The sequence below is a fragment of the Podarcis pityusensis genome (assembly GCF_964106645.2).
Source record: "Podarcis pityusensis genome assembly, chromosome: 5".
Lineage (NCBI taxonomy): Eukaryota > Metazoa > Chordata > Lepidosauria > Squamata > Lacertidae > Podarcis > Podarcis pityusensis.
This window is the reverse complement of record NC_138032.1, coordinates 50,211,204-50,228,411: the sequence shown is the minus strand read 5'-3', so window position 1 is coordinate 50,228,411 and position 17,208 is coordinate 50,211,204. Positions and strand designations below refer to the sequence as shown.

The 17,208-nt window shown below is 42.4% G+C and overlaps 2 protein-coding genes across 8 annotated transcripts in view; one reads left to right on the top strand and one right to left on the bottom strand.

The window, feature by feature from the left end:
- The window catches only part of AFAP1L2 (actin filament associated protein 1 like 2), a 74,540-nt gene extending 63,801 nt beyond the window's left edge, over positions 1-10,739 (top strand). For 2 of the 3 annotated variants that reach the window (XM_081005966.1, XM_081005968.1), the window contains 11 exons: positions 605-689; positions 1,243-1,347; positions 1,471-1,682; positions 3,283-3,428; positions 4,164-4,278; positions 4,557-4,796; positions 5,182-5,353; positions 5,557-5,721; positions 5,977-6,170; positions 7,124-7,246; positions 7,395-10,739. In XM_081005966.1, coding sequence (XP_080862092.1) covers positions 605-689; positions 1,243-1,347; positions 1,471-1,682; positions 3,283-3,428; positions 4,164-4,278; positions 4,557-4,796; positions 5,182-5,353; positions 5,557-5,721; positions 5,977-6,170; positions 7,124-7,246; positions 7,395-7,421 — 1,584 coding nt within the window. In that variant the 3' untranslated portion in view covers positions 7,422-10,739. The remainder of the gene's footprint in view (positions 1-604; positions 690-1,242; positions 1,348-1,470; positions 1,683-3,282; positions 3,429-4,163; positions 4,279-4,556; positions 4,797-5,181; positions 5,354-5,556; positions 5,722-5,976; positions 6,171-7,123; positions 7,247-7,394) is intronic. The other variant, XM_081005967.1, reaches the window with a different exon arrangement.
- Positions 6,177-17,208, bottom strand: part of VWA2 (von Willebrand factor A domain containing 2) — a 39,852-nt gene continuing 28,820 nt past the window's right edge. For 2 of the 5 annotated variants that reach the window (XM_081005969.1, XM_081005970.1), the window contains exons 13-15: positions 15,945-16,496; positions 14,509-14,631; positions 11,423-13,351 (exon numbers count right to left, since the gene is read on the bottom strand). In XM_081005969.1, the coding sequence (XP_080862095.1) occupies positions 13,230-13,351; positions 14,509-14,631; positions 15,945-16,496 (797 nt within the window). In that variant the 3' untranslated portion in view covers positions 11,423-13,229. Of the gene's footprint in view, positions 6,888-11,422; positions 13,352-14,508; positions 14,632-15,944; positions 16,497-17,208 lie in introns of those variants that run through there. The other 3 variants (XR_013986561.1, XR_013986562.1, XR_013986563.1) reach the window with 3 other exon arrangements.

The following is a 17,208-nucleotide window of genomic DNA, read 5'->3' as shown; positions in this document are numbered from 1 at the left end:
AAATTAGGGGTGGGGAAATTGTGACATACGAAGAGCCTGCTGAACAGGCCAATGGCTCACCTAGTCCAGCATTCTGTTTCTCACAGCTTGCCACAATGTAAATGAACATGTGCTGATGATGTACAACTGAGGCAGGAGCTATAGATGCGAAGGTAAACCACAAAGAAACATTTACAGCTAGAAAGCTTCACAGTAAATGGCAATGAGGACGGAAAATAAAACCCTCGTGTATAATTTTATTTTTTGAGTTGGCACAAATATGGTTGCCTGAATTTACTTCAAAAAGCTTTAAAGAAAACACCGGGAGCCATTATGAATAAGGAAGACTGTGTCCAACCAGAGCAACTACACACAGCAGAACAAAGGGGTTTTCCCAAGAGCTAGAGGAGCCTTTATAGCATCCATCTTTATGGGCCAAATGTTGTTCCCTCTGGAATAATCTTAGTTTGTGAATGGGTCTTCATTTCCTCAGCTATGGATATGTGCCCCTAATTTTCACGAATGCAACGGCGTTTTCTCATCAGAGAGAGCAGCATTTCAGCCATTACTATGCTGCTGTTCTATCACTGGTGCTGTGGACCTCATCCCTGCTTCTTGTCTGCAGGTGGAGACGTCTGAGAGGTACTCAGTCGCATCAGAAAGCGGAAGCAGCACTGATGGTCACACAGAACTGACAGAAACCAAAGACGGTAATAGCCGTTCAAAAAAGATAACGTGGTTGTCGAGTGAAAAGAAGATGGAATAGTGCACTTGCCTTTGATAAGTCAAACTGAGCTTGCCGGTTGCCTGGTTGTTACTGAATTGACTAGAGCCTTCCTACACATGACATATGAATGGCCCCCACCTGTCCCATCCATAAACGACATATTATATGGTTGTAGCTTAATAGCCTGCTGCGTTTGTACCTCTATTCATGGAGAGCCAGGAATCTCCAGGGACTGAGATGAGAACAGCATTACGGTACTCTGCCCCTTTTTTGTTTCCACCAGTAGTTGCAGAAGGGAGTTAATGCCTGGCTCATTAAAGTAACACATTTATTCATAACTGATGTGGGTCATGTAAGTGTACATTATTAATGCTGCCGCTTATATGAGTCTCTTCTTAAATTGCACCAAGCGAGATTCCGCACACAAACATCAGATGCAAATTGTGTGTAATGTGTCTCCTGGCCATTGCATTAGATATTCAGAAGTACAGCTTTGTATATGGCTTGTTTATTCCTTCTTATTTATTTATTTATAGTTAAGAAGAAGGGCACGTCTGGTTTAAAACTGAGCAACCTGATGAACCTTGGGAGGAAGAAATCTGCCACGCTGGACAGTCCGGAAAGGTCTTTGGATACATGTAGTAAGCAACCCAAACAAAGCCTTGTGAAACATTTACATTTCATTTGGGTCTCTGCGACTAGCAGGAAAGACCAGCGTAGAGGGTGACCTAGATGTCACTAAGGGAGAGTCTCCTTCTTTGCAGCGTACCTGAATGTCCTTGTGAACAGCCAGTGGAGATCTCGGTGGTGTCATGTGAAAGATGGGCAGCTCCATTTCTACCAGGACAAGAACAGAAATAAAACTGCTCAGCAGCCTCTCAACCTGACGGGCTGTGAAATTATCCCAGACCCAACTCCTGATCATCTCTACTCATTCCGTATCCTGCATAATGGAGAGGAACGGGCCATGCTAGAGGTACGGGTTTCCAATTTCTCTAGAAGTAGGAGTGACATTTGTTTATGAGCAACACAGCTACTCATTGCAACTTATTGTAGTGCACACAATTGAATGGTTCAGTCTAGGGAACATAGCTATTGGTGTAGATTTATTTTCTCTTATGTACATAGCCTGTTTGGGGTAATCTGCCACATTCCTGAAGCTGATTTCATTGAGGAGTGTGGAAATATAAGAGAGAGACCTTCCTGCCCCCAATAAGTAAATGTATTGATTTTTTCACTTTCATTAAAGAAACCCCACGAAAATTGCTTGTAGACTTCATTCAACACTTCTCCTTACAGCATTCTAACCTACTTCACATGTCATGCTAAGCCAAGGCTCACTGCAGGCTGCTTGTATATGTTGTCATAAACCATGGTTTAGTGTGACACCTGAATGCAGCCAGTCTGAACAAAATGCTATGCAAAAAGATGTTAAACAGCTAACCAGGCATCTTATTTTTATTAAATGAATAGACGTCTATTCTGCTTTTCCATCCAAAGAAACACTCAAGGCAGGAAAGCAGCACTTACTAGTCAGAATAGTAAGTGAATACTGAATCCCCACCCTGCCCTCTGATTGGAATATTGTACACCTGAAATGTTTTCTGAAATAAGCAGCCAGCTGGATTCAGTATGGGTTGATAAGAGTAGTTGGTTTTCACCACTGAAAAGAAAGATAAGACTGGTGAAGACAAACACACACAGTGTAACTTTCTTTGGAGCTACCTCCAGTCACCTCAGCCGACAAGCTGCCTTGGGGGAAAAAAGCAAGCCACTCCTATCCGTAACTTTCACTTGACTTGGATCAGAGTTGTTTTCCTTCTCTGTTTACCTCTAATCTTAGATTCTCTGACATCAGCACCCTTAGAGTGGGAGAAGGGAAATGTGACACATTTCCTGCATTTTGTAGTGGGAGGAATACTTGCTACCAACAACAGGCTCACTTGCCAGCGACTGCCAGAGGCTCTGGATGTTGTTTTGTTTAGCACTTAAGATTGCTGAGGTTGATGGAACAAAATAAGGAAGGCTTCAAAAAGTTACTCATATTATCACAATTTGTGAAGCTAAGGTGCATGTTAGACTCAACATTTTAGTTAAGGCCAGCTGGAGGTTATAAATACTTTTTCGTGGGTCTTTCAGGGTGATTGCAGGGTGCTTTCACCATTCATGATGAAAGTTTTAATCATAATTGCTTCTGAGCCAGTTTGGAAGAGGAACTTTAGGAAGGTAAACTGGTGCCCTCTTCTGGCTTTGTGTGTTTATAATTTGTTTGTGTATATGTGTGTGTGTGTGTGTGTGTGTGTGTGTGTGTGTATGCATATGTATTTGCATACACACACACAATCAATTTTTTTAAGACTGTTGAAGATGTTTTTAGATATTACGATGCATAGAATTTTATTTATTTACTCACATTTCTATCCTGCTCTTCTTTCTCAAGGAGCCCAGGGTGGCACACCCTAAATTGATTTTTCTTTCCATCATTTCTGCTTACTCTGATGAAAGCAACTTAGGCTTCTTGTAGTAAGTTTGGCCTATATCCTTAACGATTGTTTTTTTCTTTGGTGGTTTAACAGGCCAAGTCTTGTGACGAAATGGGCCACTGGCTTGGTCTCCTTTTGTCAGAATCTGGCTCAAAAACAGACCCTGAAGAGCTGACCTATGATTATGTCGATGCTGACAGGGTCTCCTGCATCGTCAGTGCAGCAAAGAATTCATTACTGTAAGTTTCTATGGTAGCATATTTGACATTCTGACCTGTCTTCTGATGGATGATTTCTAGTCGTTCCTACCAAACAAGTAGCTTTTATCCGAAAAGTATGTAATGAACAATTTTGATGAGGTTACAATTGCTAGTGAAAAGAAGCAGGAAAGGGTTCTGATATGTAAATACCCACCATGTTTGCATTCAAATGAAGTATCCACTCGTGAGATGGTTGTTGTGAAATATTGCATTGATGGTGACTAGCTCTCCTTATTTTCTGATGTGGTAATTGTGTGCAGTCTAGCAATCTCTGTTTTTCTTTGAACTCCTAGCTGAATGTTTAAGACATGCAGCACACACACAATGTTGCTTATGACTTGATGAAACCTATGCCTTGTCCTGTGTTAGAGAATGAGTATATTCCAGGCATTTAACATATTCAGTCTCAAACAAAAGGGGAGGTTACACTGTGGTTAGTGGCTTATTCACATTGCAGACCTGTGGATGTTGGAGACAAGATAGTAGGCAGGAGCAACAGGTGCCTTGCAACATCCAGTGGATGGCAATCAACTAGCTTTTACTCAGAGTAGACCCATTGAAATTAATGGATTTGCTCTGAGTAAATGTTAGTTGACTACTACCCAAAGTAACTGGCATATTAGGAAGTCTTATGGGAGTATAGACTAATATCACATCATCGTCTCGTGTAGCTTTTACTTCTTTTGATAGCACATCTGCTTCTATCTTTTCCAGCTTAATGCAGAGGAAGTACTCTGAGCCGAACACTTATATTGACAACTTGCCAAAGGGGAAGGAGGGACTAGAGGAGCTCTATGATGATGTAGATGTTCCAGAGGCAACAACAATGGTGAGGGTTTTGTTTTGTTGCAATTACAGCTCATGTTGATGGGGGGAGGGGACCATTTTGTTTTCCATTGGCTGCAGTTTGTATTGATAATGCCGGAAATAACAAGTGATCCCACTTGTTTCAGGTCTGTACTGGCCTTGTTTCAGGCCTTGTTTCAGGTCTGTACTGTTCTTTAACTGTATGTAATGTTTAAAGAATTTCATGCTGGCCTCTCTTGTTCTAAACAGAGTGGCATTTCTTGGGCGCTCTTCTAAGAAGATGCTTTTTATCTTTGACAGGAGGAAGTGCCCCAAAATGAAGGCAAAGATGAGGGGGATCAGGACAGAGTCTATCTAGACCTCACGCCAGTCAAATCCTTCCTTCATTGTGCTGCCAAGAAGCAGGACCAGTTTTCCCCATCCGTTTCTCCATCATTGCAAAGAGCTTCCAGTAAGAGCTCAGCGGACTCTGAGAGAGACTCCTCCATCTTGCATAAAGAAGCAGATTTGAGTAGAAGATCACTGGAGATTCCAGACCCGGTAATGCTCAAAACAAATCCGAGATATCAAGGAGGGGCCATAGCTCAGTGGTAGAGCATCACATGCAGATGACCGCAGGTTCAATCCCCACCATCTCTAGCTAAAGGCCTCAGGTGTACGAGAGGCACTGCCAGTCAGGCCAGATGCTAGGGAAGTTTTTAATGTTTGATATTTTACTGTTTGATGTTTTGATTTGTTGGAAACTGCCCAAAGTAGGTGGGGCAATGCAGTCAGATTGGCGGCATATAATTTTTATTATTTATTCTATAACTAGACAAAACTTAGCATTGAGCAGCTTGCTGGGATCTTAAATGGACAGCCAGCTTCTGCTAGCCTTCTATGTTGCTTAACCTCTGAAACTTTCTCTCTCATCCGACATCCCTAGCAGAGGACTCAAGACATTGATGAGCCGCTCCCACCACGAACAACAACCATCAAAATTCAGGCACAACAGCAGCAAATTGCCTTTCCTCAGAGTGGCCCTGAAATTAAGGACACCACCACAATTATGATTGCATCCAAAGAGAAAATGGAACGCTCCAAGGTGGTGAATTCAGGTGTGTTTGCTGTCTGCAGTAATCTCTCTTTACCCAACAGCTTCATGACGGAGACTTATGGTAGAGGCAGTGGCTGCTATCATTAGCTTTTCAGCCCATGTTTAAAACATGGCGCTAGTGTATTTAGCTGCTGGTTTAAAGGGAAAGTTCTTGGAATTCCAGTCTCTGTCCCTGAGCTTAATTTCTTCATCTTTTATTTGTAGCACCTGTAGAAACCAAACTCGGCAAGAACAGGACTGAGGCTGAAGTGAAGCGATACTCGGAAGAAAGAGATCGCTTGGAGAGGGAAAAAGAAGAAATCCGCTCTCAGCTGGCACAGCTACGGAAAGACAGAAGGGAGCTGAAAGAGATGCTGATAAGCTGCACAGGTAAACAAATGCCTCTCATTTCCACTTCATTTTCAGAGATCAGTGGAACGGGGCATATTGTTTTGGTCTCATGTGCTCCATTGACATGTAATCTGCTCTGAAAAGCCTCCACTTTAGGCGCGGGGGGAGGGCTAGTTCAGCAGCCACCCTCTTGTCTGCCACCATCATCTGAGGAGACAGACAGGCAATAGGGAAGGGTACACACTGCCCATCTACTGTTGGATTTCCACCTGCATGTGCTTCTTTCCTCGGCAGACAAGAGCCTTTTGCCCACACTGGAGCAAAAACTGAAGGAAACAGAGGAGGAGTGCAAAAGGAAAGAAGATCAGCGTGTGGACTTGGAGCTGAGCCTCGTGGAGGTGAAGGAGAATCTCCGGAAAGCAGAGTCTGGGCCTGTAACACTTGGCACTGCGGTGGACACCACACACCTGGAGAACGCAAGCCCTAAAGTACGTAGGGGGCTGTTTATAATTGGCATCATTAGCAGGGTCTTTTTCAGCAAAGCGAAGCAGCTGAAGCCAGCAGCTGGTTCAAACTACGCATGATGCAGAAGATCCATGATTGCATTTTTGATGTGTTTTGTAAAGCTCAAAAGGCAATTTGGTGGGCGGGCAGGGGGCTTAAAATAGCAGCACTGAGGAAGGAGGGGCTTTAATGCTTTTCTCCCACACTATTTTCCTAGCCAGAACTGCACATGATCACCCTTGGAGGCTGGTAATAGCAATATGGATGCCTGTGTCTCCCAACAGCTAGGCCTAAATAGCATGTGGGGTTGACTGATACCTCAGTTATGATACCCCAAGGAGCCATATTGTCACGGAGCTATAGATCCAGTTACATCAGGGATGAGGAACGTTGTTCAGTTTGAGGAATACACCTAGACTTACAGACTGCCACATAGCTATGAGTTTTATGCGTTGCCATCAGAAGTGGCTGCCGAGCCCCTCTCGTGTCACTGCCACGTCCTGCAACAGTCTTTGGGTGGAGCCAATTGTCAGCACAGTCAGGGCTGTGTGGGTTCCCCTTGGTGGGTGTGCCAGATTGCCTTTGCCAGAGCACCCCATGGAGCTCTGACCTTGCCACTGCTCTGCCCCACCTTGTCCTGGTACGCAGCAGTGCTGGAGTTGGGAGGGTGGCTTATAAATGTAGCACCTCATTGGCCGTTCCTGATAACAACAGATAAAGCAACAGAATTAAAACCAAAAGCATAAAGTCAATAAACAGTGCCCAGAGGTAGATCTAATAAGCCATTAATAAACAGCACTTTTATTGCTGATGCTTTGTGATGATGGAATATGAGATCTTTAATGTTCGGCAAGAAGGGCTCTCTGACCTGTGCCTGATGAACTATTTTAGACAATTGTGTATGACCACAGCTATTATCTTTTCCCCATAAACACAGATGAAGGTTGCCAACCCTATGAATGGCACAGAAAACTCGCCTGTCAATTCAGCAATGGCACTAAAAAACCGGCCTTTATCTGTCATGGTCACAGGGAAAGGAACAGTTCTACAGAAAGCTAAGGTAAGACATGCCTGTAGTGCTTATTATGGCAAGAATAATTTGCCCATGGCCTATGGCATATTTAAAACTATTGGGGTTTTGGAAAGAAATATATAAAGATAAGGATAAGCCCTCAAGTGGGGCCTATTTTTCCATTTTTGTTTTGCAGGAATGGGAGAAGAAAGGTGCTAGTTAGGAAATCCTAGCACCAATAATGGACTCAATATTAGAAGTGGCCATTCGTGGACTACAGGATTCTCTTGCAAGTACAGAATGGTCTAGATGAGGTAAAACATGGCCAGCTGTACACCAAGAAATAATGGAGGGACCAGGGTCAGAACCCAACATGGCCTTCATCAGACTAAGGAATTTGCTCCTTTTTTAGCAGAGGAGTGCCGTGCAGCTGAGAGAGTTAACCCAAGTGGAAACCTTGCTTTTAACCCGGCCAATGTACATAATGATGCCTTTGTGTATTTCTATTTTGGTGTTTTACTGTTGTCCAATCCAGGATTTGTTGTTAGCAATAGAACAGCAAGGACTGAATTCTTGCCAGATCTGTTTAATGTTCTTCTGATACACCAGGGCCTGGGGATCACGGAGGTAAATTCAGTTTCCTGAGCTAAAATCCTGAAAGCTGATTAAGTAAATACAAGTCTCTGTGTCAGACTTTTCTGTTGGAGAAGAGCTGTTCCAACCAACGGAGACAATTTTGGCCAGGGAGACCAAGAGACACAGCTAAAAGGTATTATTATTGTTGTACACAATGCAGCCTGACTTTCCACAAAGAATTCCTGACCAAAAAACAAGTACAGCTCAGCGGAGGCTCATTTGTTAGGGCAAATAGGGGCAGTGTCCCACCAACCCTTAGCCAGTTCCCACCCGCCTGCCTGCCTTCTTACTCACAACCAGTCCAGGACTGGCACTGGCAGTGAACATTCTCCTCCTTAGCCTCAGTTCTGCCCTTGTAGCACTCAGGAGGATGGGGACAAAACTTAAAATTAGTTGGCTATGTCTTTCATTGGCTCTGGCACCACCTACTGTTGGCCTCCCATCCAACTAGTCCCAGTGGGTGACAACCACTGCTACAGCTTCTTAATTTTCAATGTTTAATGCTTGTACAAGGAAAGCCAGGGCTTTTTTCAGCCGGAACTCAGTTCCAGCACCTCTCAGGTGGGTGCCATTGCCAATATAAGAGAACAAGGAAGGTGTTCTTGGGCAGTTCTGGCATCTCTTTTTCTAGAAAAATAGCACTGAAGAGAGCTATTATCAGTTGTTGGCACAAGAGCAATGCACTGGGTTCACAGGTGACTAGACATTCCAATACCCACAGACAACTCCTGTGATTAAGAAGGGCTTTCCAGTGGGCATAAGTAGCAGAGATATCTCATTATGACTAAGGATCTACACTTAAATGCTATAGATTAGAGGCTGTGCATGGATGGGAACTTAAATCTTTGTGGATTGGGGCCAGAAAGTCATTTAACGTAATTCTTTAGCCACTGCATCTGTCATTTGAGGAATAAAGGGGTGGAATCTTCTGTCGTAGCTTCCAAAATGTGATTAAGTATGCTGTGGGGTGATTTGAATGCACTTTAGTTACTCTGGAATGCTTCAGGTTAATAATATACACGTAATAGTAGCGTGTAGGAACAGATGCCACATCATCATATTCTGCACAATAGTTGGCATACTGTATGGAAGTTAAGTGCACAAAAGCAAAGGAGAATTTGTTCACCCAAGTATGGTGAATTTAATCATCCAAACATTTGGAAGGGGGGGAATTCCACCCCTTTACCCTTGAATATATTCTTATCATTCTGTTTTCTGTAAACAAAAGTATAATTAGACCAAGGTAGAACTTGACTGAGCTGTGTTCCCCAAACCCAAGGAGATTAAATTATGTATATAAGGCAGAGTTAGGTGTGGACTCTGTGCCAAAAATGTCAGGTTCCTGAATTTTAACCTTGAATATGAATAATTTTTCAAAGCTAGCTGTATACAAAGGAAAGAATTTTTTATTAAATTGTTTGTGCTAACACAGTACTAAATGCTGTAAAGACCACAGGTGCTTGAGCTCAGTATCTCACTATCCAAGGGCCTTTTCAGATGAACATTTTCTTGTGCAATAAATGTGCACTCCTGCTGGTCAGTCACTGCAGGATCTCCAAACATCTTTCCCCAAACTACGTAGTTTATTATGAAAAAACAGCTTTCCCCCCTCAGCAGTAGAAGCGATATTTGCCCCTGGGGAAATACTGATAACATAGGGCAGTGTACAGCAATTGGTGTACTTTGATTTAATTAACTGCTGTGACTTCTAGGCACTGAGTGACTCCTGCTCTACTACTTTGCTGGGAGTTCTCTTATTGCTCCAGAAATAGGTGGTGGGGTGGAAAGGAATATTCACACAGGATTTTTCATCCCACACCAGTCTTCTGCCATTTGTAAACCATCTTTCTCCCCCCCCCCCCTTTAGCTCCAAGATTCAGCCAAAATCAGTCAAGCATGTGCCTAAGCAGGTACCCTGACAATCAATAAGAATTTGCTGTTTAACCATGTTTGCTTTCTTAGTATGTATACCCCATTGACTTGTGCCAGGTCAGCATGCATAGGATTGTAGTCTTAGAAGTACTTAATGCTGTCTGGATCATTGGGGCATCAATTGGAAAGGCCAGAAACTCACAAGGCGGGCAGAAACCCTAGATCTGTGAGTATACATTTTCTCCTTTCTTCTTTTGAGAGGGAAACAATCTCCAGGGGGTTACTTTATCAGGGGAGAACAGTTTAAGTTTGCAGACAATATATCATTTAAGCTAAAAAGCCACCTGTGTAATGTAATCACCGTGTATTTTTTTTAAAAACCAGGCTTTTTAAAACCACAGTACAAGCATATCCACTATCCACAGGTTACAGGCCCATCTGAAAGAGCTATACCATGTGTGGCACCATTCTGAAAGCAACAGGTATTTTACCATTTGTCATACAAGTAGCATCCACAGTTGTTGAAGTAATGGGTCTACATTGACCCTAGGAATTAATTGTGCCAGTGTGCGCCTTGTCACTGCCATTGTACATGTCTTGTGGTGTCTGTACTGCATTTGTCTCTCTTTGCTGGCGCAAGTGTTTAAGATGGGGGAATAAGGGCAGGGGAGGCAGAGGGGTCAATAAAGTTTTGGTCCTCAGGTGCCCTGAGAAACTGGAAGCATCAAGGGGGTAGGTGCCAGAGGTGTACCCCAGCATCTGTGCCACAGATCTCATCCTGACACACAGCGCTGTGTTTCCTCCACCTCAACACTATAGCTGATAGTGGGGGGGGGGGGGCGGGCCAGGGACACAGAAAGTCAATATGTAAAGCAGGCAGTTTCAGACCCAAAGCGTTCATTTAACTCACCATAGAATGAAGTTGTTACTGTGTTCCTAGCTAAAAATACTTTCTATTTGTTGTACATGTGTCTTTTCAATCCATTGCTATTTTAGAAAAGTTTTTTTTAATAAAGAAAAAGGTTGGCTATAATCTAAGCGTGCGTGTAAAAATCATTACATAGTCCAAAAAACGAGAGAGAAAACCAAGCAGTGTCTGTCTATAACGTTTAACTTTGCAGGCCCATATACAGCCAAACCTTTTTGCTGTGTGGCCATGTTAACATACATCCAAAACTCTCTTTGATGAAAATAAATACTCTCTGGGAGTTCAAAAAGGAGGGCGGAAAAACACCCTTTTGTCCACTGGGGGGCCCTCTTAGAATGGAAAGTAAGTAGAAGCTGCTGCTGTTTTGTGTAGAAAGGCCAGTCTTATCTTTTACACAAATTTTCCCCTAATAAAAAACACTTCTCATCCAGCTTGCTCTGAAGGCTTGATTAAGCAGCCTAGGGAGGGAGCAGCCTACTGCAAACCTCAGGTTAAGAGAAAATTGCACAAACTCTTCTGATTACAAAACTCCAGCAGAGAAGCAAACCTTAGTGTCCATTTGCGGCTATGAAGAAACATCAAGCCTACTTGCAATCAGTGTTGGATGCTGTACATGCTGGGAAAAAGGAACTGTTGCAAGGGAAGGCTGAGCGCTGGAATGTCTTACGACTCCCTAGATGGGCAAAACTGGGTGCAGATGCTGCCTCAGATTTTCACCTTGTTCTAAATATTTTTGGGTGCCTACTGTTTCATCATTTTAGATAGGTTTGCTAGTGATGGATGCAATCTTAGCACTCTGAAATTTACTCTTTATTTTCAACCATTTTGACTTTCCTATCTGCCTCAATAGGAGAGCCAATATAATCAAAATGGGTGGATGTCCAACCTTAGTCAGAGTAGATCCAATGAAATAAATGGATTTTAGCCTGCTGCTTTCAGTGGGTCTATTCATACGGCATAAACTTTTTTAAAAAGGTATAATAAAAACACAAAACAACACTACAGTGCAGGAAGGTTGGAATGGCATATAAGGGCACTGGGAGCAGAGTGGTGAAACTTGTCTTCGTACCTTGTTTGAATAGCTCAGCTGTGTCTATATTCCCTCTGCTCAGCTGTCCCAATATCTGCAGATAAACAAAAATACATTCCAAGAACTGAAAGCTACCCCTGCACTAGAGAACGAAACCTACTTCAGAAACCTTACATGTTTATATCCTTAACACAGATAAAATGTGGTAGGGCTGCAACTGGCAAAACTAAGAGCACTGCTTCAGCGAGATAAATAGAAAACTGATATGGATTTGGTGGTATAACAAACAAACAAACAAAACCCTCAATCCAGTAGATTCAACATTTCAAAACAGCTTTATACCCATCTTAACCTCATACCCAATTCCTCTTATTACTGATCAGCATTTTCCCAAGTTATGCCATTCCATCGTGCAGTAACATAATGTGAAAAATAACTAAATGAAGCTGGTGCAGAAAGTCAAATGCTTATTAAATATTGCAACAGGTGAGCTGCTGATGTGGTGCTTTAGAACTGCAAAATGCTTGTCAGGCCCAATTTAACAAGTTTTCTTCCTACAGACAGAAGATGCAGAGCGAAAAACAAACAAACAACAACATACAGAGGACAACACAGAAAAGAATAGAGCATGGCACATGTTCTGGGTGTTGGTTGTACCACAAGCGACGTACAACCAATAACCAGAGCTAGCCAACAGATTGCTTTTGCAAGCACAGGTTGCATGCTGCAAAGGAAGCCATTCCTAATAAAGTGATGAGGTGGTGCCCGTTTTTCTAAATAGTTGCACACTGTTTAGTCAAATTGATAGAATTTATTGCAAAAGGATTCTTGCAGCCAGTGGATTGGGAAGCTTGATAATTGATTAGAAAAATTAATTGGAGAAAATGAGCCACCCTCATTTCCTCCACCTCAATCCAGGGGCAGATGGCAATTTAGCTGTGAGTGGACTTCATTCTGAGTTGGGATGTCAGACACAGAAGGGAAGTGCCTTTGGAGGGGGCTTCGCTGTGAAGATCCAATGGGGGAGCAGTGGACTTTGGCTATATATTAGAGTTTAAGGCTTAAACTTAAAGCTATCACATTTTTTTAACCTGCATATTTGTAAATAAATTCAAATAATTAAAAGAAGGCATAAGCCTCCAGTGACCTCCTTCCCAAGGAAACCAAACCCAAGTAAGCACTGCATGCCTGGAACTTCTCGATGGTCAGGGAAATTCAGGCATCTGTAAACAATATAAATCAAACCTTAGTCATTTTGCTGGTTTCATCTGAACTTTAAAATGGTACCAACTTTCCCAAGATTGTCCAATCCACTACAGAAACTGAAATCTTCAGAGCTATGGAACTCACCGTACAGAAGAAACGCTGACCTTAAATGGTGAAAGTGTCAGTACAGCAACAATAAATATCTAATATCAACACAAACTAGATATTGGTCACCTCATTTGGCGTACCAGGAAGTGATTCTGTGCAAAACTCCTGTGCTTTGGGGAACACCATTATTGCTTGCAAACGTTGACTGTGTTTCAGTTCTTTCATACAATGTTTTCAGTAGCTGAAGATAGTCAGTGAGGAATTTGCCTTTTGGAATGCTTGCGAGATCGATACAGCTGTCGCCAGCCGCGTCGGTTTTGTGGAGCACGGACCATGGCTGGATGCATCTGTGAAGTGTCACCCCTCTGAATTCCTATATTAAAAATAAAGAATGATTGTTTCCCAGAGCAAACAGTCAAATATGGTTTTCCTACATACAGAAATGAAACATGAATTTTAAATGAAGCCTTTTCATTTTTCCAACAGGTTGAAATGAGGCCTACAAATGAGTCTGTAGGTCTGTAGTGAAGTTGCTTCACTTAGTCCATTGACAACCTAGCAGGGACCGAAAAGGTCAACTTCAGCTATATATCAGTTAACTCTTTCATCATTAAGACTATCCATATTATGGCTCCTCCCAACACCCAAAGATTTCACAAGTATATTTTCCAATGAGGTAAGGTCTTGTTTGCACTACCGATTATTAAGGTTTCTTCAGCAATCAAGTTCCATTTGTCATGCTTCTGGCAATTTAGTAATACAACGCAGGGAATATTGCAAGGGGTAAGTTATGAGATCAAAAAGGAATCCCAGAAAACAATGACATTTTTACAGATAAAGATATGTGGGAGTGGAAGCAAATATGTGAGTACTCTTCTCTTTTGGTATTTGGTCTCAAGCATCCTAAAGGATGTCAGGAGCACCTTGACTGGTGGATGCAACCTGCTTTGTGAGGCTGGTGTCATCTGTGCAGCAACAAGGACATGCTCAAAGCGCCAACCTCACAGGAAGACAATTGTAGGCCTCCTCCTATGCTTCCTGATCCTTCCAAATAGGTCAATGCAGAAAAGAGGCATTGCACATGCGGAGCGCCTCTTGTTCAGCAAAACAAATACAGTGCGCACTACATGCTCGGCTGTTCTGCTTTTGCTGTAACAAGCTGACTCTTTTGGAATGAGATCCAACAAGATCTTAGTGAAAGAGTGTGCCAATTAAACCTAAGAAATATATGGGTTTAAGAAGATTGCAGTGAGTCATTTAAGATTAGTATTTGTGAAGAGAACAAGCCAAAAGTACATTTACCAGTCAACCGTAAAATTTGATACTATGAAGCTTATTTAATTTCCCCACCCTCCCTTTTTCAGCATACTTTTAGGAATGTGATCTAAATGGAAATGAATTGACTTTATCTGGGGCAAAGGTACAGAGCAAGTGGATTCTTCAGGGATCATTTGTTTCAGATGGGGACAATGAATCTAAATGAGGGAGGAGGCCTAAATGCCTTTTGGCTTACTGTACTTTGATGCTTACTGTTTTCACAGTGAGGTCCTACCCAGCCTTGGCACCGACACCAGTAGCTGCCATTTCCAGAAACACAAACTCCATCATTCATGCAGGGGTTGGGTTTGCAGAGGTTTGCTGGCTTCTTGGCCTCTGCAACAGACAAAAGAAAACAACAAGTCATGTTGACTGGCAGGCGCAAGAAGAAAGAAATCGAAGCTTTCTTAATGCCGCAGGATTCCAGTTGTTCTGTGGCGATGGAAATCAGTGAACACATCTCCTGGTATTGCAGAAACGCCTTACAGCCTTAGAAGAGGGAAAGTCTCACACCTAGGACAAAGCTATACACTGAGTGCATTACTTAAATTTCACACAGCCAAAATCACAGCTGAAACTTTTGCTGGAATTAGGGATGCCAGCGTCCTGCTCCAGAACTTTCTACAGACCCTCCTCAACTCACAATTACTGTTCCTGGTCCCCATTTGTACCATCACATGCCCTTCCTTCACACACAGGATCTGACAGCACATCACCTTACCAATCATTAAATAAATGACTAAGCTGCAGTTCTTCAAAGACTACAAGTTCAGTCTCATCTTGAGTTGTTTTGTAAACAAAGCACACCAGCCCGTGAAAGACCAGTTAGTCCTTTTGCCATTTACCACAAGCAATCCCTGTTTGATGTGTTAAGAATACGCACTAATCTTGGATGAACAATGGCTTAAAAGGTGAAACAGATAATCAGACACATGGCAAATACTGATTTGAAGATGGTTTAAACACGAAGGGGAAGAAGTGTTTAATGTGGCTTCTTTTCAACTTCAAAGAAGGGGGGGTTAGGCATATGTGGTTGTTAGGTAGTGCTGAAGCATAGATCTTATTTTTCTTCTTCTTTTTCTCAGAAGTATGCTTACATCAGAAAAGGTAGCCCTGAAATCAATTGGCATTTCAAATTCAAGAACTAAATATGGCTCAAATTTGGAAATGTCCAGACTAGCACTGTAATTTTATTGCACTGATGTTTCAAGTAATGTACTTTACTGGTACTTGATATGTACAATGCACTTCTAATTCACTGTAAATTGATATTTAGCCAGCCCCTTCGGACACTTGATATTGGTGATAAACCAAGAAACAAATGTGAATTCTACAAAATAATAATATATGATTTATTATGATAGAAGTGACAAGCCTGTAGTCCTTCCAGATGTTAAGACTCCAACTCCCATCACCCTGAACCATCACAAATTGAATACTGGGAGCTGTAACCCAATAACATTTGGAAGGTTGCAGATTAGCAACCCATGGCTTATGGGCATATGCAGGGAAAGAAGGGCTGGCTCCAGGTTACACTGGGCAAAGGGTTATCCAAAATAATAATAAAATGAAGGTATTAATAAAGAAATGTGGTTTTATTCTATTCATTGTATACAGATACAACCCTAAAGTCAAAATAATCATCTTACCATCACATATTCTTTCAAGGATAAGTTCTTCATTATTTTTTAGCTCTTCATAGGAAGGAATCCTCAAGAGATTATTGTGAGAACCTGCAATCCTCAGCAATGAGCTCACTTGAACTTGTTCCATCCCAATAACCAGTAGCGATACATCATTATTACGTAGCTGTTGAGCTGGGACAACGGCATCCTCCACTCCAGCTCCACTTGTGACCACCACCACAATCTTCTTCACACCAGGCCTCGCTCCTTTTTGGACAGTCATGAGATCGTCATAAATATGGAGCAAGGAGCTGCCAACCGAGGCAGAGCCACCTACAAAGGGAGCTTGACTGATGGCTTCATGGAGATCTGAGCTGGTCACGTGTGTGTCCAGCCCAAACGTGGTGTGAGGCCTTTTCCCAAAGACAACAAGGCCTACCTGAGTCACATCCCGATTGATGTCAAATTGGAGAGAGAGGCTGCTGACAAAGGTTTTCAGCTGCACAAAGTTATTCCTTCCAACAGAAGCTGAAGAGTCCAAAGCAAATACCAAGTCCATAGACTGAGATGGGCAGCCTAAGGAAGGAAGGAAGTAAGGAAGGAGCAGCATTAAGCTTCTGAGAACATGGCTCAATAGTCTGAATAGCTGGAAGGCATCTAAAACACAGTCAAATGAAAGGGAATGGTATTTGCATAAGGTCATATAGACATTAGTTCGGGCTAAATTTAGAAAGGCAGGAGTCTTAGAACAGCAGATTTCTTTTGAATTGTAAAAATTAAACGGCACTGAGCAAGCAGTAAGGTGAGGCAAAGCCAGTGCTAGAATATTGGATCACATTCAAGTTCCTGCTTGGTTCTGAGGCTCACCAAGGTGAGCTTGGGCCAGCGACCACCTCTCAGTCTAACCTACCTCACAGGGCTGTTGTTAGAATTAAAATGTATGCCAGCCTGAAGCCACTGAAGGAAGGGAGAAAAATGTAACAAATATCAGAATAAACCCAACATTTAGTTCATTTCTAAATAGCTCAGTCAAACTAAAACAATCTTCCAAATCAGGCATTCCCCAAACTCAGCCCTCCAGATGTTTTGGGACTACAACTCCCAGCATCCCTAGCTAACAGGACCAGTGGTCAGGGACGATGGGAACTGTAGTCCCAAAACATCTGGAGGGCCGAGTTTGGGGATGCCTGTTCTAATTAGTTAACTCATAATTTGCTTAGAAAAACTATAGACGTTTCATCATCTTAGAAGGTATAGATAAAGATCTGAATCAATTCCCTCTGATCAG